Source organism: Morchella sextelata (assembly GCF_020137385.1).
Source record: "Morchella sextelata strain SCLS chromosome Unknown scls_14, whole genome shotgun sequence".
Lineage (NCBI taxonomy): Eukaryota > Fungi > Ascomycota > Pezizomycetes > Pezizales > Morchellaceae > Morchella > Morchella sextelata.
In genome coordinates, this window is record NW_025408629.1 from 584,094 (window position 1) to 608,311 (window position 24,218).

At 48.0% G+C, this 24,218-nt stretch overlaps 5 protein-coding genes across 5 annotated transcripts; 3 read left to right on the forward strand and 2 right to left on the reverse strand.

Annotated features, from left to right (window-relative positions):
- Positions 1-6,495: 6,495 nt before the first annotated feature.
- On the forward strand, positions 6,496-8,337 carry H6S33_003017 (uncharacterized protein; the record flags this gene model as incomplete). Its single annotated transcript, XM_044834361.1, has 3 exons — positions 6,496-6,715; positions 6,777-8,062; positions 8,128-8,337. 3 exons carry the CDS (start codon positions 6,496-6,498, stop codon positions 8,335-8,337), a joined length of 1,716 nt encoding a protein of 571 aa, XP_044692224.1.
- Positions 8,338-10,043: 1,706 nt separating this feature from the next.
- On the forward strand, positions 10,044-11,871 carry H6S33_003018 (uncharacterized protein; the record flags this gene model as incomplete). Its single annotated transcript, XM_044834362.1, has 4 exons — positions 10,044-11,054; positions 11,114-11,471; positions 11,533-11,664; positions 11,726-11,871. 4 exons carry the CDS (start codon positions 10,044-10,046, stop codon positions 11,869-11,871), a joined length of 1,647 nt encoding a protein of 548 aa, XP_044692225.1.
- A 3,957-nt stretch (positions 11,872-15,828) lies between these two features.
- Positions 15,829-17,445, forward strand: H6S33_003019 (uncharacterized protein; the record flags this gene model as incomplete). Its single annotated transcript, XM_044834363.1, has 5 exons — positions 15,829-16,033; positions 16,091-16,154; positions 16,217-16,687; positions 16,745-17,125; positions 17,181-17,445. The coding sequence occupies 5 exons, from the start codon at positions 15,829-15,831 to the stop codon at positions 17,443-17,445; spliced, it is 1,386 nt and encodes a 461-aa protein (XP_044692226.1).
- Positions 17,446-17,993: 548 nt separating this feature from the next.
- H6S33_003020 (uncharacterized protein) lies at positions 17,994-22,182 on the reverse strand (the record flags this gene model as incomplete). Its single annotated transcript, XM_044834364.1, has 7 exons — positions 17,994-18,095; positions 18,150-20,079; positions 20,138-20,889; positions 20,953-21,395; positions 21,453-21,648; positions 21,704-21,754; positions 21,898-22,182. 7 exons carry the CDS (start codon positions 22,180-22,182, stop codon positions 17,994-17,996), a joined length of 3,759 nt encoding a protein of 1,252 aa, XP_044692227.1.
- Positions 22,183-22,903: 721 nt separating this feature from the next.
- H6S33_003021 (uncharacterized protein) lies at positions 22,904-24,016 on the reverse strand (the record flags this gene model as incomplete). The annotated part of the gene is made up of 6 exons (XM_044834365.1): positions 22,904-22,954; positions 23,006-23,481; positions 23,555-23,632; positions 23,699-23,733; positions 23,819-23,890; positions 24,003-24,016. The coding sequence occupies 6 exons, from the start codon at positions 24,014-24,016 to the stop codon at positions 22,904-22,906; spliced, it is 726 nt and encodes a 241-aa protein (XP_044692228.1).
- Positions 24,017-24,218: the final 202 nt, after the last annotated feature.

Genomic DNA, 24,218 nt, shown 5'->3' on the forward strand with positions numbered 1-24,218 from the left:
TACCTCTCTTTCTCTGGCGCACAACGCAACCCGTACAACCGTACATGCATGTAACCACGAAAACAACCCACAACCACACAACAAACCAAATGAGCGCCATCTCAGTTCTCAGTTCGTTTCAACCAACGTGTTCTCACGCCAACTAACCATTCCCACCCCCCACCCCCCCAAATCTCCCAGGCGCGAGAGAGAGAGGGGGAGAGAGAGGGAGAGAATGACATAGCAGTGTTTCAGCACCCGCTTATCGCGCCTATCCAGAAAACAACAGGCCAGGTCTAGAACAGGAACCTTTTATGCGCCAGGCGGGTTATTCGTTCGTCGCCGTCGTTTCCGGGCCCGCTATGGTTATGCGCTTTCGATCTGGTGGTGGTGTATCACGGTACTTGACTTGCTTGGCTGATAAACCACCTAGGCCCAGATACTCTAGATGGATACTCTAGATAGATACTCCAGATAGCTACTCTAGTGCCTAAAAACTAAACCCCCCAATGCGCTGTCTGTAGACTGTTCTTATCTTCCCCCCGTTATGCGCTGCACGCTGGCTGCAGAGCAGATAGAGTAGCACGTTAGAAGTAGAGAGCACCGTTAAAGCCATCACTACCTATCATCAATCACGGGGCCTGGCCATGGCCATAATTATATAATAATAGCAATTTTTAGTCTTTTCCTCGAGAACCGTCGACGCTGGCGTGCGGGACAGTGGGTGATATGCAGTCATATGGCATTGAGCAGGGTATAATGGTGGATTAGGGTAGGGTTGAGGTGATGAAGTGAGTGAGTGAGGCTGAAGATACATGTATGTAGATATGTGGATTAGTATTGGGGGGGCGTAAATGGCATAACGTTTTATGGAGGGTGAGAGTGTTTGGTTAGAATCTGGGCTGCAGAGAATGAAATGGGTGCGTAGATAGCCAGATGGCACGACGGAGATGGAGATGGAGATGGGTTAGTGGCTCCGAAGAGTAGGGTAGGGCGGTTCACGAGATGGAGAGATCTGGTGGAGGCTTCGAGTATGGCTGGACTGGTTTCGAGATGGAAAGGCCGGCGTGGCCGGTATAGTTTGATACATGGTGTTTCGGCTCCGGTTTACTACTGGACGTAGATATCTACTCTGATCTGCCTTACATACTAAGTATTTACCTAAAGTACATGTAAAATACCTAGCCACGGCGGGCACAAACGTGCGCAGCGAAATCCAGTACAATACAAAACCGACTACTAGACTACACAGAGCTAGAGACATATTGCTCCCTCGTCCTCATCCTCATGGCCATCATAAGCACCGTGTGGCTTAGGTAAACCCCCCAGGGTGAGGTTGTCTAGGGTATCAAGGTATCAATCAGGCCAGCCACTAACCATTCCCTGGGAAACCGAATCGGACGGCCCAGTTTCAGAGTTTTAAAATAACAGATCTCAGTGTCTCATGAAGCGAATGACGTTAACTCCAATCCGGGCAGATGGTCAAAGCGTTTTTTGCGGTTCAAAGAAACGGGATTGGGATTGGGATTTGGGGATATGTTTAGGATTGGCGGGGCGGCGACTGGATAAACGGCTGTATACTAGTGTTTAGTTTGTGTGTTTTTTGCCCAATCGTGGAGCAGCGGAGGATGGGGAGAAAGCCCGCATTGGGGGGGAGCCGGGGTGGAGGTATGATACTACCTGGGTAGCATTGATCGCGGAAAGAGAGATGGGATGATGGGACTCTGGTTGAGATCCTGGGTTGCATAGGCATTTCTTATCAGGGAAGTGGGATCTCGAGAGAGAGAGGTGGGGGGCCTCAATGCGTCAGACGCATGTGGTCGAAAAGGTACAAACGATAGAGAAGAAACGAGGAACCAAAAAAAGATCGTTAACGTACCAGGGCCGGGGGTAGAGAAAGAGAGAGATGCAGGTACCTACAGCTTCATGTATGCGGCTCAAAGGTCAGAGAAAACACTGCTCATCGATCACCGTATCATGGCTTGCGGTGGGAGGGTAGGATGATGTACGCTAAGAATCATCATCTACTCTACTTGCTACAGTGCACTGTCCAAGTCTGTTTGGCATCCTATTTACTATCTTCTACTAACTGATGCTACTAATATTCTAGCTGGCTGTGGACTGGTATGATGTGTGATGTAGAATATGATGTAGTCACTAGCGATAGACAGACAGACAAGCCACCCTCGCTCACGCCTGTCCCCTGCGGGAGCTAAGTACGGGCCGGTACCTTACTCTAGCACTAACCAGAGTGGGCGGGAGCACTCTGATCAAGATCAATCATTTCCGCTCGCAACGATGACGGAAGCCACAACAGAGACACTTCGGATGTTAGGCGAAAACCAGGTACCTGCCTAAGCAACCACTCGAACGGGGTTCAGGTTGCGTGCATCAATCGTCCAGCCAGACATCTCATATCTCGGGTGTGCTAAAGGCTGGGCGCGTTCATGCGGAAGAATCGAGCAGAATAAAGCGAGAGGAAAAGAAAAAAAAGGAACATCCTCATCCATCGAGAGATGCGTGACTATGACGGCTACCTGCATTTCAAAAGGCTGAAGATTGAAAAAAGGTACATACGTATGTAGGGTACTTTTTTACTAGGGGAGTGGGAGTGGAGTCCGCGAATCCATCCCCCCGACGTTGTTGTTATTTGGGGAAACCAGTTGGGCTGTGATATGTGACGCTGACTGACTGACTGACGGTAGGCGCCTGGGGGCGGCTGTTTTCTGTCCTTTGGTGGTTCTTCTTCGGCAGTCGGTTGAGTTTTACCCTACCCCGCGCGTTGGGCCATGGCTGGCAGGACAAAGAATAGAAAAAAAAAAAAACCGTGGGGCCGGGAGACGAAATGATGATTCCTGGTGGTGGTGCGTGCGGAGTGTGGGACCGACAAGACATACATGGCCCATGGGTGAGTTGGTGGGTGATCTATGTTTATCTCTATGTATAGAACAATAACTCTTGTTCTTCCGCACGTTTTCCCGTTTCTGCACGATTGCCGCCTAGGATGATGAGAGTGGAGGGTGGGGGGGGGGGTTTTCTTTTTTGCTGACAGAGAGGATGCAGTGAGTGAGTGGGCTTTTGCGTGTGTGTCTCTCGCTAGGCGGTTGATTAATATGGCTGGATAGGTGAAAAGGAAATAAGAAAGGCACATAATTAACTTGTGGTCTGTCCAAATGTCCAAATCTGTCTGTTGTTCTAAATATATCTATTTATGGTAACAACAGACACAGGATGGGATGGTACGGGCAGGCAGTTGTATGTGTGTGGTGGATGGCCCTAGCTCACCTCTCCAAATAAACCTCTGCGGGATGATATGCACGGCCGGAAAAGACACGCATCGGGCATGGGGAGGGACTGGATCCCGCTAATTACAGATCCAGAATTGGATCTTTTGTTGCTGTTGCTGTTGTGCCACTTCGCCAAATTTGGGATACAGTAGAGGCAGAGGAAGAGAGAAGTGTGTGTGGTAAAAAGTGACAAGTCGGTCGCTGTGCAGCCAATGGGCGAGCGTGCTTGGCGAAATGCTAAAGAGAGCGCCTGCCTCTTTGGGCTTTTTGGTTACATTGCATTTGGTAGCAGTAATGTAGTTGGAGTGCTTTTCTAGTACTGCATTGTACCTACATGTACTGATCCACAAAGTACTGATCTCGAATTTGCAACTGGACTCCCAGCCCCGGCCCGTCATCATCGTGCTCCTACGTACTCCTACGTACTGGAGACGTAGACGGGTACTTGCCTTCAAAGTAAAATTGTCGGGTCCGGATTGTATATACTCTGGGCCGTGTTTCATTATGTATCTGGTAAATGAGTTGCAAGAGCAACATTGGGATGATGACAGTACCGACATGTAGCTACATAGATGTGATACTGGGAGCGGAGTACATCAAAGTCGTATCATGTACCTCCTCTACATTACACAAGATACCCCAAGATCAAAGCATAGATGCATGCGCAGTCAACACTTATGAGCACTAACCTGAAGGTTGCTGTCGTCTTTCTTACATGCTGCTTCTTCTTTTGGGGCCGCCGCCATGGACGGCTTCCCTTGAACTCTCCATGGCCGCAAATACTTTTTCACACACACACTCACACACACCCCACCACAACCATCATCCCAACTTTCACCGAAGCAGGCACCTCACCTCACTCCGCGGCTGTTTCGAAATGGTCTCAAACCCGCCCTACCTATTCCAGGGCCTCCGTGAGCGTTTCATGTGGGTGTCAGTCAGTACGTCGATGGCACACCTTTAGCAGCAGCAACAAATATCCTGTGGTGGTGGTGCCCGTGAGACTGAACCTACTTCTGGAAATCTCGAGAGGGACTAGTAGCTTTGGGGCAATAAGGCGTAGACATGCGTGGAGTGAGAAGTTGCTGCCATTTCCATCTTAGCTGCAAGCAAGCCACAGTGCAGGTGAGAAAAAGATGGAGAATTAACTAGGAGCAGGGGGAGGATGAGAAGTCTGCGGAATTTTGTTCACGTCAGGCCGTTGCATAGGCTTTTTCTTTCTTTTTTGTCTGTCACTAACTGCTGCGGAATTCTTATTATTTCTCCGAGCATGTTCTGTAGACTCATGATTACAAAGTCGATCTGCTACAGTAGATGTAGTAATAGTAAGAGGCATCTACAAGGGTTTTGCTTGCTGGTGGTGGGGTTTGAGGGAGAGCATTCTACATGTGGGATATTCTTTTTTGGGATCATGATTATTGGGCAGCGCAGCAGAGAGCTGCCAGTCAACCATTGTAACCGTGTGTACCTTGCATCTGAGGATGATGGGTTTTTTTTACCCAAAGTCCCGGGATTGAAGATAACTTGCAGACTGCAGACTGACTGCAAACACGAAATAAAAAAATAGGTAGAGAGATGCTGCGCAAAAATCGACCCAGCCACGCTCGCGGCTCGATATGATCTCTCCCCAGAAGATGAAGAGGAAGCAGAAGCATACCCTGGTTCCTGATGGAGGCTCCGGGGACATCCGGCTGGGATGGATGATGGATGGGGTTGGGAGGGAAAAAAAAGAGCCTCGATTGTTTCTTTTTTCTTTTCTTTTCCAGCGGCTCCAGAATGTTCGGTTAGCAGAAAAAAAATAGCGAGAGCATAGACGCCTGCTACCAAGTTTAACCCACGTACCAATCGGGACGGAGGGGACCCTGCAAACTGCAAGGTAAGGTTGTTGCAGGGGGAGCCAGACAGAGAGAGCAGAGAGAAAGCCATGGCCGGGGGGTGGTGCTAGTGGTGGTGGTGCGCCGGAGGGGTGTTTGAAGAACGATGGAAGAACCTGAAGCAAGTCGTACATATGTAGAGGCGACAGCGCGCGTACTGGCGGGGTGCTTTACTACTGGTCTGCCCATCCAAGAAGAGAGTCTCTGGTCCCCTCGTTCGACCCCTACCCTCCCCCCACCCACCCCACACAAGAAAGTGTCCCTGGAACAAAAAAGGACCGTTACATCTAACCTACAATATAATTCCCGATCCCCCCCCTCCCCACCCCATCCCATCCGATATATTTTTTTGACTCGTCAGGGCTCTCATCTCCGTTTCGTTTCGATATATATTTTTTTATTTGTTTTCCTTTTTCTCTCTTTTTCCTTCGTTTTTCCTTTATATACGTTTTACGATTTATATTTTAGACTTAAATCTTTAATTCGCCCGGGTCTTCCCATTCCCAGATCAGCCGCAATTGAGAAACTGGATTTCTCATATATCATTCGAATATCCCGAGCTGCTGGAGTCTTGTTCTACAGCGATATTCCTTGTCTCACACCTGCAGTATAGGTTGTTGACAACTACTACTACTACGACGTCAACTACTACGATTTCAACTACTACTACTACTATTCAACTACTACTATTCAACTACTACTACTACTATTCAACTACTACTACTACTACTACTACTACTACTACTACTACTATTCAACTACTACTACAACAACAACCTAGTACCACATCCGTCTAATACTTAATAATTCACTTGACGCTGAGCTATCGGGTTTATACACATCATACAATCTCCTGGCCGGTCCTGGTTTCTTGTTTTACTTTATAACTGGTTCCTTTTGTATACTTTATACAGTGAGTTGTTCGCCTTTCCCCCTTGCTTCCTCGGCCTTTGGTACTCGTTGCGGTGATGCGACCCGTACAATGAGACCTGGGAAACAACCTCAACATCCAAATTACAATGGCGCTGACGGGTATCCGCATCTTTAGTTGTATATCCTTGTACTACCTTCTCACACGGCGAGGAGTAACTAGATGCACGCCTTGACTCAAATGGATTCAATTCTTGCGCAGTATGTCTCTACTGTTTTTTCCCTTTCTTTTTTAGTCGAAGAATTCCCTCCGCACACACACCCCCCACCCCCCCATCCTATATTCACACACTGGCGCAGGTGACTGATGTTGGTGATAAACCATGAACAGACAACACAATATGCCAAAGAACGCTTTCGCACAACACACTCAGCTCAGACCCCAGAACCTGAGTGACAGCTATCCGAGATCATTTCAGCCAGCAATGGCTTCCCCTCTGCCTGACTCTTTCGCTCTGTGGCCACCGACACCTCGTACAAATGGCAACAGGCCTGCAACAGTTCATGAAACTAGCTTTCCATATTCTTCACTTCCAGAAGACTGTTCTACTGCCGTACCTGCTTGGGACCCGACTTGCTTGATCCCCTCTGAGAGTCATAGCCTTGGAACCAGTCCTGTGGATCTGTCTCAATACGATATGAATAGTAAGTCGCACTCGATATGCCATAGCATCTTTAGGTTTTTTATACTAACGATTGATAATAGGCAACGATTGGAGCCGTCCTAGAGGCGTTGTCGGCGAGTGCAACTTGGATACTGACGTGGATCGCATGGGATCCAGCTATGGAAGCAGCGGCAGTAACAGCACTAACCTCCTCGACCCTCACTATCATTTCTCACCACAACAAGTCGGCGATGCCCTGAGCTTGAATACCAACGTTGCCCGCCGCTTCTCAGACACAATTTCAATGTCCAGCGCAGACCAGGCCGCCTTGTTGTCTGCAACTGATATGTTTTTCGACAACTCGCCATATGAGACCTCGCCCTACGAGACCTCGCCATACCCAGAGTCAATCATGTCCGACTACACCCACAGATCAACATTCACAATGTCCACCAGCACAACCCCTCTCTCACCCGTAATGTCGCCCAACAGCAACAGGATCAGGAGCGGAAGCCGCGGGCGTGCCTCGCCCTCACCATCAAGGACCACCATGAGAGCAGTCCCATACTCGACAGCAGGGCGAGACGCAAATAAGAGGTGGTCCACAGGCTCATTCCTGCCAAATTCGCAGACCTCATCGCCATACATTGTCACCCAGATCGATCCCTGCCAGGTCCAGAATTTCCACTCAAACAACTCGCACCACTCGTCGCCCACATACTCTTCACCCACATACTCATCGCCAACCTGCGGATCAGCGCAATGCCCGCCGCACCCCCCACAGCAGATGCTCCTCGCCTCACATAACCACAACTTCTCGCGCGGCGGCGGATACGTCCAGGCGCAACAGCAGCAGCAACAGCAGCAGGGCCCATATGTAGATGATTTGGGCTGCCAGCCGCAGATGCCGAACCACCTGTTCGTCAAGATGCTACAGTCCAACGCAGCGGAGCACTACCGCAGCCACTATGCCGACTTCACCGACCCCCCAGATCTCTATGCCTCGCTGCAAGAGGAGCAGATCCCGCCGCCGGCGGAGGACATGAACCCCGAGGACCCGGAGATGAAGCCGCATGAGCAGGACCTCAGGTTCGAGGGCGACCTCTACACACCGCGCTGGGTCCGCGGACATGGCAACAAGCGTGAGGGATGGTGCGGCATCTGTAAGAGGTGGCTGGTGCTCAAGAACTCGGCATTCTGGTACGATAAGTCATTCACCCATGGCATCAGCGCGGCGACGGGACAGCGCTTCGTGGAGCCAAAGTCGGTTAGGAGGATGGAGGGCAATATGGATGTCTGGGAGGGCTTGTGCCATAGCTGCAATGACTGGGTGGCGCTCGTAAGCAATAAGAAGAAGGGTACTACTTGGTTCAGACATGCGTACAAGGTAAGCTTTGATTTCTACCCAATTGAAACACTGAGACCTTTGCTAACGGTTCGGGTTTCTTCCAGTGCCATACACACCCAAAGATCAAGGATGCGCCAAAGCGACGAAGGGAGAGCAGTCAAGGGAAAGCTGCCGCAGCCGCTGCAGCAGCGGCAGCCAAAACGAGACAGGATGCGATGAATGTCAAGGTTGAGGTGCAACATCAGCCGCAACAGAACCTGCAACAATCATCATTAGATCTGCAACGCCAGCGCCACCACCACCACCACTATTAGATTTTCAATTTACGGACTTCCTACGAGGCAAAAAAAAAAATGGGTTTTCTATTTTAACCATTCGAGATGGAATTAAGGGGGGTTTCCTTTTTATCGGAGTTTCTTTTAGCGAAAGCCGGCTTTCCGATTATCATCGGTGTTTTCTTATTGTTTATTGCTCTGCATCTTTTTTTGCATTTTAACGGTCGTTTTCCTTTGAGGTTTGGTCTGGTCTGCTGGGTAGAAAAATGAATTTGGTTTTCTTTTTTCTTTTCCTTTTTTCTTTCGTTACGGTTATCATGGGGGTATTTGGGGATGTTGGGGTTCACAAAAAAAAGACGGGTAGGGTCATTCAGGGTCAGGGTCAGGGTCATTCATTGGCGGGGTTTCAAGGTGTTTTGATTATTTGGCTTTCACTTCGTTGTTTATTTTTCTTTTCTTTTCTGTAGAGTACTAACCTGGATTTCTATGTATTTTTTTTTTTTTTTTTGTACTTTCTGGTCATTCCTTAGTTATTTCATTAATAGTTGATCTCTGAGTGGAATTTCTACTTTTTTTACTTTTTAACTCTTTTTCTCCTTCCGTCTTGATCATGATCAACTTCAATGATGTTGTTTTTTCCTAGTAATATTTTTTTGGGCTAGCTGCTCTAGACAACAATAAAAATAAAAGGAGAAAGACTTGGTTTAAAAAGGATCGAATTCAATAGGGATTTGTTCAGTTGATCTGCATGCAATTGTGCCTCAATCGGGGGAGTTGAAGCAGTTTTGTATGTAAAACCCTGAGGCAAGGGGGGGGGAGTTGTGGTTGTGGTTGAGGGAGAGTCGTGGAGGTGGTTGCTGGTTGCTTGTTAGCTGGGGGGGAAGTCAAAGTGAGGCTTGTTCAATGTAAGGCTTAGAGGGGGGGGTAGGTTTAGAAAAGTTGCTAGAACATTCCACGACCCGGGCGTTTTTTTCTCTGGACCAAAAGGCTCACTTTTTTCTGCTACCTTCTACTTCCCTTTGGTGCCTGCTGGGTCCGACTTTCCTCTCTTTCTTTTTTTCTTTCTTTTCTTTCTCTTTTCTTCTCTTTCTCACTCGTTCCCGCCTCTCCTCTTTTTTCCTTTCCCCTCAGCTATCTTCCCTTTCCTTTCCCCGCGTCTACAAGACCGAGCCTCCCTTCACCCCCCCCCCCCCATCACGTTTGTTCTACTCAACAGCGTTTGTTTGCCAATTGCCGACAACCACTACCACTAACCACAACCACAACCACAACCACTCAACAACCTGTACCCCTCCTCTTTTTTCCCTTTCTATTGTGTCGCTCCATCTCGCTATCGTCTGAAGGAAAGGTCTGCAATTTTATTGCAGGGTGGTCTCTTAGTCGTTTTCTTTTCTTGAGTTGAAATACACACTCACGCTGCTGCTGCGCCTTCCTTCCTCATCCTGGTTATCGCTCCTATTTTTACCTAGGCCTGCCTTAAATACCTTATCCGATACTCACCCTCACTCGGTTTCTTTTTAGTAGTGGAAAGTGGTTTCTGAAACTGTCTTTTCTGCTACAACCGTGTTATCTTTGAGCCACTACTCATTCGCTCTACTCGATTCGTTCTCGAACATCGTCGGTCCCGTGACCAGGAAAAAAAAAGAAAACAAGTAAGGAAGGAAAAAGAAATAGATCAACAGATCAACTCTATATAAATCTTTTTCTAGAAAGGAAAGAAAAAGAAAAAAGAGAAACTTGCCAATATGTCTGCTATGGACATTGATTCCGAACCACCCGTGACACCTGCAGCGGCGGAAGCACCAGCAGCAGCACCACCGGCCCCCGCAGAGACCCCAAAGCCTACCACCACAAACGGCGTGAATGGCACACACGCGCTCCCGCCAGACCCGCCCAGGGTCGAGCTGGACGGCGAGAACTACAAGCAGGCCGGTAACAAATTCTTCAAGCAGAAGGAGTACACCAAGGCTATCGAGCAGTACACAAAGGCCATCGAGTGCGAACCCGAGAATGCAACTTTCCTGTCAAACAGGGCGGCGGCCTACATGTCGGCCGGGAAGTTCAAGCAGGCCCTCGACGACTGCACGATGGCTGACCGCCACCAGCCGGACCAGTCAAAGACTCTTCTGCGCATGGCGAGAATCCAGGTTGCGCTGGGTAGGCCCGCTGACGCCCTGGAGACATACGACAGGATGAACCCCCCGGCGAGCACAAAGGATAGGGCTCCTGCGCAGCAGATGCTACAACACCTTACTAGTGCCGAGCAATCTGTGGCCTCTGGCACGGGGGGCTCCATGACGTTGTTTGCCCTCGACCGCGCAGAGTCCGGTCTGGGGATGGGCGTGGAGCCACCAAAGAAGTGGAAGATGCTTCGTGGGGAGGCAAACTTGAGGATGAACACACAGAGCTCTCTGTTTGAGGCACAGAACGTGGCTATGTCGCTGCTTCGCCAGAATCCCCAAGACCCAGATGCTCTTGTGCTCAGGGGACGTATCCTGTACGCCCAGGGCGAGAACCCGAAGGCGGCTGCGCACTTCCAGGAGGCGTTGAGGTGCGACCCTGATATGAGAACGGCGAGGATATACTTGAAGCGGGCGAGGGAATTGGAGAAGAAGAAGGAGCTCGGTAACGAAGCTTTCAAGAAGAATGACCTCAATGCCGCCAAGGAATTGTACTCTGAGGCTTTGGCAGTGGATCCGGACAACAAGGGAACCAATTCCAAGTTGTACGGGAATCGTGCCCTCACTCACAGCAAGGTAATTCTTTTTATAGAGCACCTTTCTTATGTCGAGAAGTTATTGACACTTTTCTCAAGCTCGGAATGTGGAAAGAAGCTATTGCGGACTGTGATGACGCATTGAAGCTTGATCCCACCTACCACAAGGCCCGCCGAACACGTGCCAAAGCATTAGGCCAGTTGGGTAACTGGGAAGAGGCTGTCCGCGAGCTCAAGAACTTTGCCGAAGCCAACCCGACAGATAACAACATTAAGCGGGAGATCCGCGAAGCAGAGTTGGAATTGAAAAAGAGCAAGAGAAAGGACTACTACAAGATTCTGGGTGTTGATAAGGATGCCAACGAGGCAGATATTAAGAAGGCGTACAGGAAGATGGCAATTCTGCACCATCCTGATAAGAACCCTGATAACCCGGATGCTGCCGAAAAATTCAAGGGTAAGCTAGATTCGCCCTTCCTCATATATGCTGGATTTAATAGTTGACAATTGCCTTGTAGATGTTGGTGAGGCATACGAAACACTCTCAGACCCTCAAAAGCGGGAGCGATATGACTCTGGCATAGATCTTCAGGAGGATGATATGTTTGGTGGTGGTGGGGGAGGAATGGGAGGAATGAACATTGATCCTAGTATGTCACTTCCAATTCCATTTGTTTTTACGTTGAGAGCATGAACTAACAATTTCAATAGATGTTTTGTTCAACATGATGAACAACATGGGCGGAGGCGGTGGTGGCTTCCCTTTTGGCGGTTCAGGCGGCGCGGGAGGATTCCCAGGTGGCGGCAGGCGAAGGGGTGGTCCCCAACAGGGCTTCCCACCAGGTTTCGGCTTTTAGTTAAGCCTAGGTCGGGGTTTGGGTGTTTCTAGGTACAAGTTTTTTTGTTTTTTGTGACGATATCTGGTGGAATACCAGTTAAGAAATGAGGAAGACCGGATTAATGATTTTCCATATATTTTTTACTTGTTTATCGCCTTTTTTCCTCGCGTGTAATGTGGTTGCGTACGCAATTATTTTTTCGGCTTTCGTCTTCCACTTCCGTTGGAAGCAATCACTCAGTAGGGGGCGTGTTTTTTCTTCCTTTTTTTTTACTGTTCTCCCTTGCGGCAGGTATCTTCAACCCACCATGGTCGACTTTTAGAATTCTTGAACTAAACCAAAAGTTGGGGCTTTGAATTTTATATATATATTTTTTTTTATTTCTTTTTGGTTGACTGTCTTAGCTGTTGGTGGGGGGAGGGGGGGAGGACGGAGATCTTATTTTTTATAGATGGGATTGGAGTGAAATAGGATTTGGGTTTGGAATCGGGGCCTTCTTTTCCTTTCTGAAAAGGAAGTCATGAGTGTTGGTACTTTTGCCTTTCGCTGGAAAATGTTCTTATGATACCATGCGATATGTACGTGTATTTAAGAAAGGAAAAAAAAGAAAAGAAAAAAAAACAGCAACCCATTTCTGTAATTTACTTTCGGGTTTGTTTTCCATCCATTCAGAAGCAAAATCACCAACTATCGTTCTGTGCCCCCAAAGATTCGGCCGGTTGAATTGGATCTGGTCACTTTTTTTCCCCTTCCCGTCATCCTCTGTCACTCGGACGGTAAAGCACCAGATTAAGTGGAAGCGCGCAATTTGTGCCAAGAATCGTTTATCCCACACTAGTGTGGTCTATGTGCCGAGCCGGCTCGAGCTTTTGGCTTGAGCTTTTGGCTCATTCATAGCGAGCCTTGCTACTACCCAGCGAGCCCGAGCCAGCTCGAGCTTTTCTCGTGGCTGGCTCGAGCCGGCTCATGAGCCTAATTCACGTATATTTTAATCTGCCCCGAGGAGTTGTGTGAACTGTAAACATAGTCTTATCATCTTCCTGAGGTATTTAACCCCTAAAATTTAAGATAGAAGTTTCATGGGGCTATTAATCTTCGCCAATTCGTGGCCTTGGCAGAAGGTGTTCCTGCTGTATCGATCATTGGTCACCGGCTGGAGCATTTTCACGAGCCGCTACCAAAAGCCCGAGCTAGCTCGAGCCTGGTATTCAAAAGGCCAAGCCAGCTCTCACTCACCGCCCCTCATGGACCACACTAGCCCGCACTGTGAGTACCAGGGAATGTTCAAAGCGGGACTGTGTTGCACCGCTAGAGCTTATCTTACGCAGTCTTCGTGATATACTACAGTTTCCGGTAGAACCTTTGTAAAAGTGGGTTTTCCGTGACCCGATAGTCCCGTTGGCCCTTAAAGAAGTTTTTGCAGTGAGCACAGACCAAGAAACCCACTCTTATAGCGCTGGTTTTCGCAATAATTCTTCCGGAAACTGTAGAGATGTAGTGTCGAGGCCTGGGACTCCCCGGGGATGAAGCAGTGACGGAACACACGAGCAAAAGGGCCGTTACTAAAGTAAAGGATGCTAACTAGATTGGTTCCGTTGTACTAATAGCAGTTGATAGACGGCAACGGTTTAGTGGAAAGTTTATTCAATAGTGACCCTCCGTCTATCTCTGCCATAGAGGATTAGGGCTCTTTGTCTGCCAGCGGCTCCTTGGACGTTACCAGTTCATTCGGTAGATAGAGATAGACGACCGCGGCAGTTCTATTGTAATAGATATCGTGGATCACAATCTATCACTCGCTCAATCTTAGCTCATGAAACACACAACATCTAATACGGTTTAAAAGCACCGATACCGGGTACAGGAGATGAGTCCGGGTGTGTGATGTGTCGCATTCGATGTTAGGCCCGAGCGGGCGCGTGGGGCCCGGCGGCCATCATGTAGCGTTATGGGAAATGCCAAGACGCGGCCAACCATCACGCACAGCTCGTTATTCCCCGACCGCCTAGCTCATAATCCCACTTTTTCGGTAGCGACTGATAGTGATACAGGTGAGGGGTCTCTCCGCGTCTCTGATTTTAGTAGGCCCCTTGGCTGTCATGCAGTGACTATGCACATGTAAGCTTCACTTCTGCCTTCACTATAACTACCATGGGTGGTGTCGGCATTATCTGCTCATCTAGAGATGAAAGATATGACTTTCATATGCTCCCGATAGTGAGAAGAACAGACGTGGGTCTTGTATGCTTCCCACAGGCCATAGGGCTAGTCTTTTGGTTGCGGGTACATCTCCCTCTCCTTCACCGATAAGATGATATTTATGGCTCGTACTCTGGAATAGCTGTTCCAGCCGGCATGCCTACTTCAAATCCCATCCCGAAGCTGTGACGTGATACGTACAATGACACTGTATTTAACCAGTTCTGGATGTTTTTAGAGCCAAATCTACCGCAAAAGAAGCGGGGAAGCTGAAGAAGTTCGTAGACATAGCTTTGCGAGTGGGTGGAAGGTGCTGTCTCCGCCCTTTGGTTGTTTCCCTCTGTTCGTCAGTAATGTCCAGGAACTACCCAGACCCTTCAGGGGGAGGGAGGGGTCACAAAAGACTTACAGCTGAGGCTTAAAGGGCTAGGTGTAGGTCAGTGAGCAAGATACCCCCTCCTAAACGAGTCAATCCCTCTGATGGTATTTTATCACCAATTTCCTGGTGGAAAGTTTTGCGGCATGGTTGAGCCATCATTGTGCTGATCTAAGAAGATGAGTGGGTAGTCTTGTAGTGGCCACAAATGGCGACCCAGGTTTTGAAATGCAACTGGGCGGGCTTGGTTCTTAGATGGTGTAAGAAGTAGGGTTCTAGACTCTTAAACCTAGTCCAGTAGATGGAGAGTGAAGTGTAAACCGGCGCCAAGAGGCATAGTAGCTGAGCCAAGCTCTTATAATGTGTTCTCACAAAGCAACATATACGTCAAATTATCTCCCCGCCGGACCAGACTTAAGAGTCGAGGGGCAGAGCCATTCTTGGGAATGTGAATGTGGGATGCTTCGAGGGTAGTATCTTGCTGTACAGTACCGTACGCTTGACTACCGAGCATTTCCTCGCTTTGTTATTGCAATATCAGAAGGCAGGAATGGTAGTGCCGATAATTTCATTTTCTTTCCCTCCCCTCTGTTTACGAAGTTCACTACCTCTACTAATTCGAAGGGAAAGCAAAGTATAGAGCACGTAGTAGAATTAGGAATATTACCGTGTCATATTTTTCGGGGCTTTCCCGCGGGGGCTCAAAGTTTCTAGTAGCGGGACCTCTTGTGATATCAGGGTGCATTCAACTTAAGCCCTCACGGCCACAGAGTATGATGAGATTGGCTGAAACCGTAATCCAGACCCTGAAGCCCTTGGTAGTCCCATACCTAGCTTACCACTCGCTCTAGATATGGCTAGTCTTCTCGAGTTCCTCGCTTTTACACATTTGTGTCCAAAACAAATTTTTACGCAGAGCCCGACAAGACAGGTTTAAGTAGGAGAAAGGACTGGAGCTGAGAATCTTCCTCAGCCCTCCCACGGGCACTGTGCGAAACAGTACATTTTATTTATTACTTAAATTTCCTAAGAGCAGTCAAAGTTTAATTTACGGCCCCCTTGCGTTGCAAATTTCACAGAAGTAGAAGAGCATGACTAGATACGGAATAATATCTAAAAACAAAGAAAACCATGATAACTGCTTGGTTGGTCGGCATATCGGCACCATCAGCCATCACTCGCACCTCTTTGTCTTGTATTGGCGTTCCCCACAATACCCCGTGCAAGGGTTTCCCTCGTTCCGCTTCGCAACACGTCTCGTAACCTCACAAAGCTCCTAAATAAGTGAAACTGGCCTTTCACACAGACAGCTTCCATCCGTTGGAGCATTCCGTTTAACGAAAAAGCCCAACAAATTCACGCTAAATAAAAAACATATCCCCCGCAAATATCAGTTCACAATGCGCTCGCTTCACAATTGGGGCGCTTTAGTGTCGCTATTTGCGACTTTGGCAGCTGCTGCAGAACAACTTGTTTTTCCGGCGGACTTCACGCCTCCACAGGTGTTCAAGCAGAGTAATCTGTTAAGAACAATTGACCTCACAAAGCCATACGCGCGCGAGATTATTGCTGCGGTCGTCGAGAATATCTCGAAACAGCCACAGAGCGAGTTCTATCTGCCGGTGGATAAGGCCACATTGCCGAAGCTGAGTTATGTGGAAGCTAGAAATAAGAAAGGTTCGGGAGAGGAGTTTGTAGTAACTCCTGTGGAGTATAATGATGATAGGTGAGTGAGAAGCAAAATAGTAATAGTGGGGAGAGTTACAGCTCTAATTATCGGTAACATAGTTCTTTACAATACTACCGTATTCTCTTCGAGCCTGCCGTCCCTGCTGGACACTCCATCACTCTTCAAATCAGCTTAGCAGCTACGGATATACTTACTCCAGTTCCTGCGCAAGTCACCCAAGTCGAGAAGCAGTTCCTACAATGGACTGGTAGTCAATACGCTTTGTCCGCGTACACGACTGAGAAGCAGAAGACCAAATTGAAACTTGCTAGCAATGAAGTTCCCGACTTCACCAAGCTCGAGCCTAAGGCTGATGGAACCGAGGATCCTACCAAGTCTGGTAATCAGTTTACTTTCGGACCCTACTCTGTTGTCGAGGCTGGTAAGGCTGGTGAAGAAGTCACTCTTCGATTCGAGTACACCAACCCGGTGATTAAGATGGATCGTATGGAGAGACTCATCGAGGTGTCCCACTGGGGTGGTAACCTCGCTATCGAGGAACGTTACTGGATGACAAACAACGGCGCAAAGTATGTAGTCCTGCCGAACAGCTAAACCACTACCAGAGATGCTAACAAATAAAAAAGGCTCAAGGAACAATTCTCCCGCGTCGCATGGGCCGCAACAAACTATTACAACCCCCCCACTACCGCCATCAAGCAGCTCACTTTCCCTCTAAGTGTTGGCGCGAAGGACCCTTACTTCACTGACGAAATCGGCAATGTGTCCACTTCCCGCTTCCGCTCAAACATTCGTGAAGCAAACCTCGAGCTCAAGCCTCGTTACCCGGTTTTCGGTGGATGGAACTATACCTTCGTCACCGGATGGAACCACGATCTCCGTGACTTTGTCCGTGGACACAAGAACGGCGAGGACTTTGTTCTCAAGGTTCCTTTCCTAGAGGGTCCAAAGGAGGCTGTCACCTACAAAGATCTTGAGGTTACTATTGTGTTGCCTGAAGGCGCCACGTAAGCTATCCCTACTCATCACTCATCCAAAAGAAATCAACTAACAGAGATCCAGTAATGTGAAATACGTCTCCCCCATTCCTCTTGTCAAGGAGGAACAGTATCTCCACAAGACATTTATGGACACAATCGGCCGCACTGCCGTGAAGCTCACTGCTGTCAACGTAGTAGATGAGCAGCATCGCAAAGAGCTCGTCGTCAGCTACCATCTACCCCAGACGGAAGCTTTGAGGAAGCCGTTTGTCATGTTCAGTGCATTGATGGCCATGTTCACGCTAAGCTGGATCGTGAGCAAGATTGACCTTAAGATTGGGAAATAGATAGAACTTGTTTTTGTAGGGAGTGTGTACGCTATTTCTTATTGAATCAAAATTAAAATGAGAATTGAGGATGAATGGAAGGGTTATGGCGTAGGTTATAGGGTCATGTATATATATACCATCTTTGAATAGTTCTGTTTCACTGCTTTTTTTCTTCTAAAGAAAAGTTAGATGCGGATCATGGTGGTTCTAAAGTTCAAGCGCTTTTGAAACGAGGAAAGGAATCTTGTATCTGAATATTTATTCTTTTATGGGGTTCTGGGAGGCCGCGTCATCGGGTTTCCAACACAGACTATCACTCGATGAATCCTATCTAACAATCTTCGATGAGAATTAATCACTGATCCTGTGTCCTGTTGGGTCCACTCTGGGGCCCCTCATAGACCAGAAAGAACAGAAACTTATTCCGATTGCCTACATATTTTTCAACATACACACGAAATATCACTCGACACGAACGTCGAATAACTCTTCTGGTATTATTTACAGTTTTTACATGTCTCACAAAGCATACCCGCCCCGCCCCATTATTCATTGCAGTTTCCAGTCTACTCGACTTCATCGTCATCTTCTTCTTCATCGTCATCTTCTTCTTCATCGCCATCATCTTCATCGTCTGAAACCTCCTGTCCCAAGGCTTTCAACCGTTCCTGCACAGTAAACAATTAGTAATCGACCTGGGACGCCCAGTATCTTAGACATACCTTATCATTCTTCCGCTTCTCTTCGAGATCTGTTAGCACCATGAGAAGGTCCTCCAGTTGTGTCTGCACATCATCCTTCTCCTTTTTGGCAGTCTTGGCCTGCTCCTCCGCCGTGCTGATCCTCTCCTCCGCTTCTGTCGCGTTTGCCCGAGCCTTCTTGGCTTCTTCATCCGCCCTCTTCTTCTCCTCTTCCGAAGACTTAAGCTGGTCCTCGATGGCTTTGATCTTCTCGGTCACTGTTTTTGCCGTGTTTTCTGCGGCGTGGAGTCGTTCCTGGGCCTTTCCGTCACCCGACTTTGCGCTCTCTTCCAAGACTTTGATCTTCTCTTCTGCAGCTGTTGCTCTCTCTTCTGCAGCCGCTGCCTTTTCGTTTGCAACTCTGGCTTCCTCTTCTGCGGCCTGTGCTTTCTCCTGCGCGATATTGGTTTTCTCCTCTACCGCCTTGAGCTCCTCTTCTGCAATTCTCTTATTCTCCTCTGCAGTCTGTAGGCGCTCCTCAGCAGCAGCTGCCTTTGAGTTGGCTGCGGTTATGGCTTCTTCTGATGCCTTTAACTTCTCCTTCATTTTTTCCTCTAATGATTTCGCTGACTCCTCTGCAACCCGGACTTTCTCCTTCATTTCTTCCTCCAACGATTTCGCTGACTCCTCTGAAACCCGGACCTTTTCCTTCATTTCTTCCTCCAGCGATTTCGTTGACTCCTCTGCAATCCGGACTTTCTCCTTCATTCCTTCCTCCAATGATTCCGCTAACTCCTCTGCAGCTCTGACTTTCTCCATCATCGCAACCACTTTCTCTTCCAATACCTGCTCTCTCTCTTTTAAAAGCCTTACCTTTTCTTCTGAGAGTCTTAGGTACTCCTCTGCAGCTGTCACTTTCTCGTTGGCTGCTCTGGATGCATCTGATGCAGTCTTAACTTTTTCTTCGGCCGATCTGGCTATATCTTCTGCCGCCATAGCCCTTTCCTCGGCAGCCTTAGCTGTGTCGTTGGCTGCCTTAAGCGCTTGGTCTGCAGCATGTACGTTTTCCACAGCTTCTTTGGTTCTACTCTCTGCAGCCGCGACTGCCGCTTCAGCGGTCTGTGCCCTGGTCGCCGCTTCCCTCTCCTTAATCTGTGCTTCATTAAGAGCGATCTCTGCTCTCTTAACTCGAGTCTCTACTTCGGAAATTGCGGCTTGGTGGTCTTCGGTCGCCATCCTAAGCTGTAAATTCGTCTCCCTCTTCGTCTTATCAATCTCAGCCTCTAGTTCCGCGGTTCTCTTCTTCATCAGGCTCTCCATCTCCGCTACTTTCTTCTTCAGTTGTCCCTCTAGCTCTGCCACCCTTCTTTTCAACTCATTTTCAAGCTCGCCCACTCGCCTCTTCAATGCCATGTTCTCCCGTGCTGCTTGCTCTGCCTCCCATCTAATACGCTGGATTTCTGCAACGGCAGCTCTATTTCGCTCAGCAACAGCGGTAGCATCGGCTTCATGTTTCCGCCGTAACACTTCCGTTGCTTCCCTCTGTCGGTGCAGTTCTGCTGCAGCTACCTCTTTTGTTCTTTGCACCTCGTGTTGTTCTTGCGTTACTCGCTGCTCGAGGGTCAAAATTGTGGTCTGCAGTTGTGAAAGCTCTTCCTCTTTCTCTTCAAGCTGTGTTTTGAGTGATTCTAGCATTTCTGCAGAAATCCCGTTTGATTTGCCATTCGAGCCTGTGTGTGCTTCTGATGGGTCTTTGTCAATGGCTCGTAGTATTCGACTATAATTATCCTTTAGAAAGTCGATAAAGGTGTGATCGAAAAACACATCTGGAAGCCCGCTTCCCCTTCTGCTCATGGGGACTTCCATAAAAACTTCAAAGTCCCGTACACGAGGATTTTCCCGCAACTTTGTGACTTTATTAAGGTAATGATCTCGCCCCATACGACTAGCTAATATAGGATGTAGTGTGGCTCTACAAATCCAGGTCAACATAAAACTTTCCCAAAACATTGATTATTTAGAGCTCTTACCGGGGAATGGGCGAATCCTTATGACTGAACTCATATAAAATCCCCAAGAAGAATGCACACAATCCTTGCACCAACACATTCGAATTACTACTCTGCTTCACCGCCGAGACCAACGACTGTACACTTGACCCTTCCGTTAAGAAGTCATCAACTGCTGGCGAATCTTCATATAGCCACACGCACAACAGCATCAGATAACCAACGATTATTCGCGGATCATAGTTGTGTTCCAAAGCAGCAACCAAATTGGCAGATATACTCTGGATCGCCGAAACAACCTCTTCGCCAGCCTCGGCATCGCCTTCAGTGACGGAGGTTGCAAGTGCCTTAGCTTCCTCATCATCATAGACAAGATGCAAAAAGATGACACTTGCAAGCCAGACACGATACGGATCACCGCGAGAATCCGAGTCGAGGTTTATCAGGCATGTGAGGATATTCGCAGATGGGTCTTCATTCATATGTAGATTAATGGCGTGATTCAGGAAATGCAATCGCACTGGTTGGTTCCCAGCGAAGTAGGATTCAAGACACCGACAGGCAGCCAATCTTGCATCAAACGCATTGATTGATGAAGTCAACAATGCTAGGTCCAGTAAACCCTCAATAACATAGCACATATCATCCGGTTTGAACTGCTGTATCTGAACTTCAGGTGGAACGGTGGGATCTAGATAAGTAACCTTCATTTGTGCAAAGTTCTCTTGGAGGACGTCGTTTTCGTGGATCAAATCGGCAACTGCTTTCAAGGCCTGAATCCAATTCTGATCAGTGCTACGAATCCCTCCAAAATTATTTCAGAGGATTGCCATTACCTCAGCCCGAGTTGGATAATCGCTGAAAGCCGAAAATGCGATTATCAGCATCAAGTGCAAGATCCCCGCATTGAAAAACGCCATTTGATTTGCAGCAGTCCCCAACCCCCCTGGAACAACAAATAATCTCACAACCCTCGTCGCATATTGAACATTAGTGTCCCTCTGGTCTTTCGCGTACGGTGCTACATCTCTTTGATCGAACTCAAACAGCTTTGCTAGCTTAGGAACACAGCCGGTCTCTCTGAAAAAGCTCTGATTGGACACATTATACGACAGTAAATTTGATAGCAGCTGTAGGCAGTCTTGCGCTACGATACCACCGTCAATACCACCTTCAGAGTCGATTATATAGAAGGCCTTTTCAAACGCATTCTCGAAGGCAATGAGCTTCTGGATATCAGTATGACCAGAGGAAAGGTTTATTATCAACAGGATACCCTCTATAAGATATTAGAGACTATAATCTATATACGATGTAGCGGGGAGGAGAAGGATACCATTTCTGATTGCATCCCGCTTATCGTCAAGAATTGAGACAAGACGGGAAATCCCCAGTGGAGCTGTGAGGATACATTCTTGAGTTCTTGATGGTCGATTATTAAGAATTGCGACCAGAAGCTGTAGCGTGTACAGACGGATGTAAAAATCACTATCTTGTAGGAGATCGATCAGCACCGTGATATTTTCTTGCTTCTACATCCATAAATCAGCTCACTGAGACCCAAACTCAAATCTTAGGGCCGCGAACCTGAGTGAACTCATCGGTGAGCCACAATGCTATATCTTCTGAAGATTCCGGCTGCACACGATGGTCAGTACATGCTGTAGGTTCCACCCCCCCAGTCCTGCTCTAGCTTCTCTGACCCACAAGCTCACCCCACCACGCAGCTCCCTCATAACAACTATCATGAAGAAAGAAAACCCGGCTATGATAGAACTAACATTTGATTCATCTTTAACAAACAGCAACAGCAGTGTTTCCAACACTACTTTGATAGTGTCGACATCTTCCGCATCCTTGCTCAATGTCCCAATCAACCCTCTCAATCCTCCTGATGCAACAGTCTCTTTGTACTCCCTTGCAAAGCTGCGCAGCCCTTGAATCGCCGCTCTCCGGTCTTCCAATAATGTACTTGTTGATAATCGCAGGCATAGTGTCTGGATGGTTGAGGTCGCATCTTGCTTCGGGGGAGCTTGGCTCTGGAGAATTCCTGTGAATAGTGACATTGCGCTGTGTCTGTTATCTGTAAGTCTGTTCTAGAGTGCGCATACACCCTGCACGAAAATGTCCTGCGTTTGGGAGGGAACTTGGAGATATTAAATTTTAGCGTTTGGGTGAGTTGTCGTGTCCTAAGACACTGAGCGAATGGTTGAGGTGTCTGGAGTGCCGCTTACTAGTCACGTTTCTTGAATCCTTGGTCATAATACCATGGAAATCTCCGAATGCAGTACACATTTATAATTCTAAACCATAATAACTTTACAAACATCCGTAATATATAGATGAAATTTGTTTGTGCTTTTCTTTTTGTTTTCCCGTTTTTTTTTTGTTGCGTGTTTTCAATAAAGGAACACGCCTATGGCTATGGCTTTCCTCCACCTCCCCATCTAGGTATCCCCCATTATACTGGCCATGGTCCAGTATCGGACACATCCTCCATGCCCAAAGACAGACCAAACGCTTAGAAAATCAACCAAGCCACGCTTTTACCCTAAATCCCAGGATGAATAACGCAAAAGAAAATAGAAACCGATCACAACGTAGAATTGAAGGGTTTTTGAGAATACAAGGTAGTAAGGTAACAGAAGTAACAAACTAGTATGAAGGGGCTAGAAAGAATGAAACGAGAACGCATAACCTCCGAAAACGATCAACTAGGTACCCACAAGGTTTAAACAAAAACACACTGAAGTTGTAGTAGTGGAATTTTTCGAATGGGCGAATCATTTAGAAAGTTTCAGCGTCTTCTTCAACCGCATCAGGTATCTCAAAGCCATCCTTCTCAATATTAGCATTTGTTTGTGGTTGATGATCGGAAGTGTCTTCTACCTCTGTCGAGTACAAAATAGCTTGGATGTGCCTGACAAGGCCGTCCTCATCCTGTTCAATCTCCGGGGTCTCCTCAACCGCGCGCTGAACCAGCAACTCAATGTCTCTCAGTTTACTGAAGTAAAAATCCCTTTCCCTCTCGAGGCCGGTAACATTCTCCTTCAACGAGGCGACTTCTTGTTGGAGGGCAGCGCTGTTAGCGCCGCCAAGGGGAGTCCTGGTACGGGCAGCTCCTCCAACAGTTGGCGTAGTTCCACGCTTTACTGCTGCGTTTGACCTGGCAGCAGGCGCAGGCGGTCCCGCCCCCATTGTACCCGCTTTCGCCCTACGACTGACCGCATCATAGTCTCCGCCGGGATAAAACTGATCCCAATACCGCTTCGTCCACTGCAAAAACTCGAGATTATCCTGAAATTTACACTTGACTAGACGCTCGACCGGGATTGGCCTCTCGATCTGATGCGACGTAAAAACATCTAAGGGGAACGCAGGGTCGGGGTCAGAAAAAGTCACGCGTATAACATATTTGTAAAGGGGGCAAACGCGTACTCGTGAGGATCTTGTAGTTTTGTAGGTACGCGTATTCGGTGTTAACGTTGAACTTGACTTTCGACATAGGCACATCCCCTGTTTGATCTTTAGTTCAAACCCCTTCAAACTTTAAACCCGCCGTCGTTTGAGGACTCTACTAACCATAGATCGAATCCATGATCTGGCACAGGGCGGCACTATTCCAAAAGGTAGCTGTCAGTTCTAAGTGACTCGCTTGTGCCAGTCAAGGCAAGTCCCAAACGGGAGGAATCAGGAGCATACCCAGTTCCACATTGCTCTATGCGGGTGATGTTAAGCTGCAAAAGGTTGTTTACCCAGTTAAGGAGTTCTTGTCTACAGCGATGTCAGTGGAGCCGCAAAAAAACGTGGAAGCGGGGGAGTTTATCGAACAGGGCCGTTGAACAGGGGCGGGGATTGGGGATTTATTCTGGTGGTGTTTTCGTACCTTGATTCACCCATGATGTCAGAATTAATTGGTTAGGTAGATAGAAGAGTGTGTAAGCTATTTAACGGGTATGCAAGAGAGGTGCAGAGGTTAAGCACAGTGGAAGCAAATGAAAGGTGCTGATGATGGAGCGAGAAGGTTGCGTTGCGGAGGTGGTTGAACCTGCAGGAGAAGAGAGAGCTCTGGTTGTGATCCGTTCCCCCACTTGCATAACAA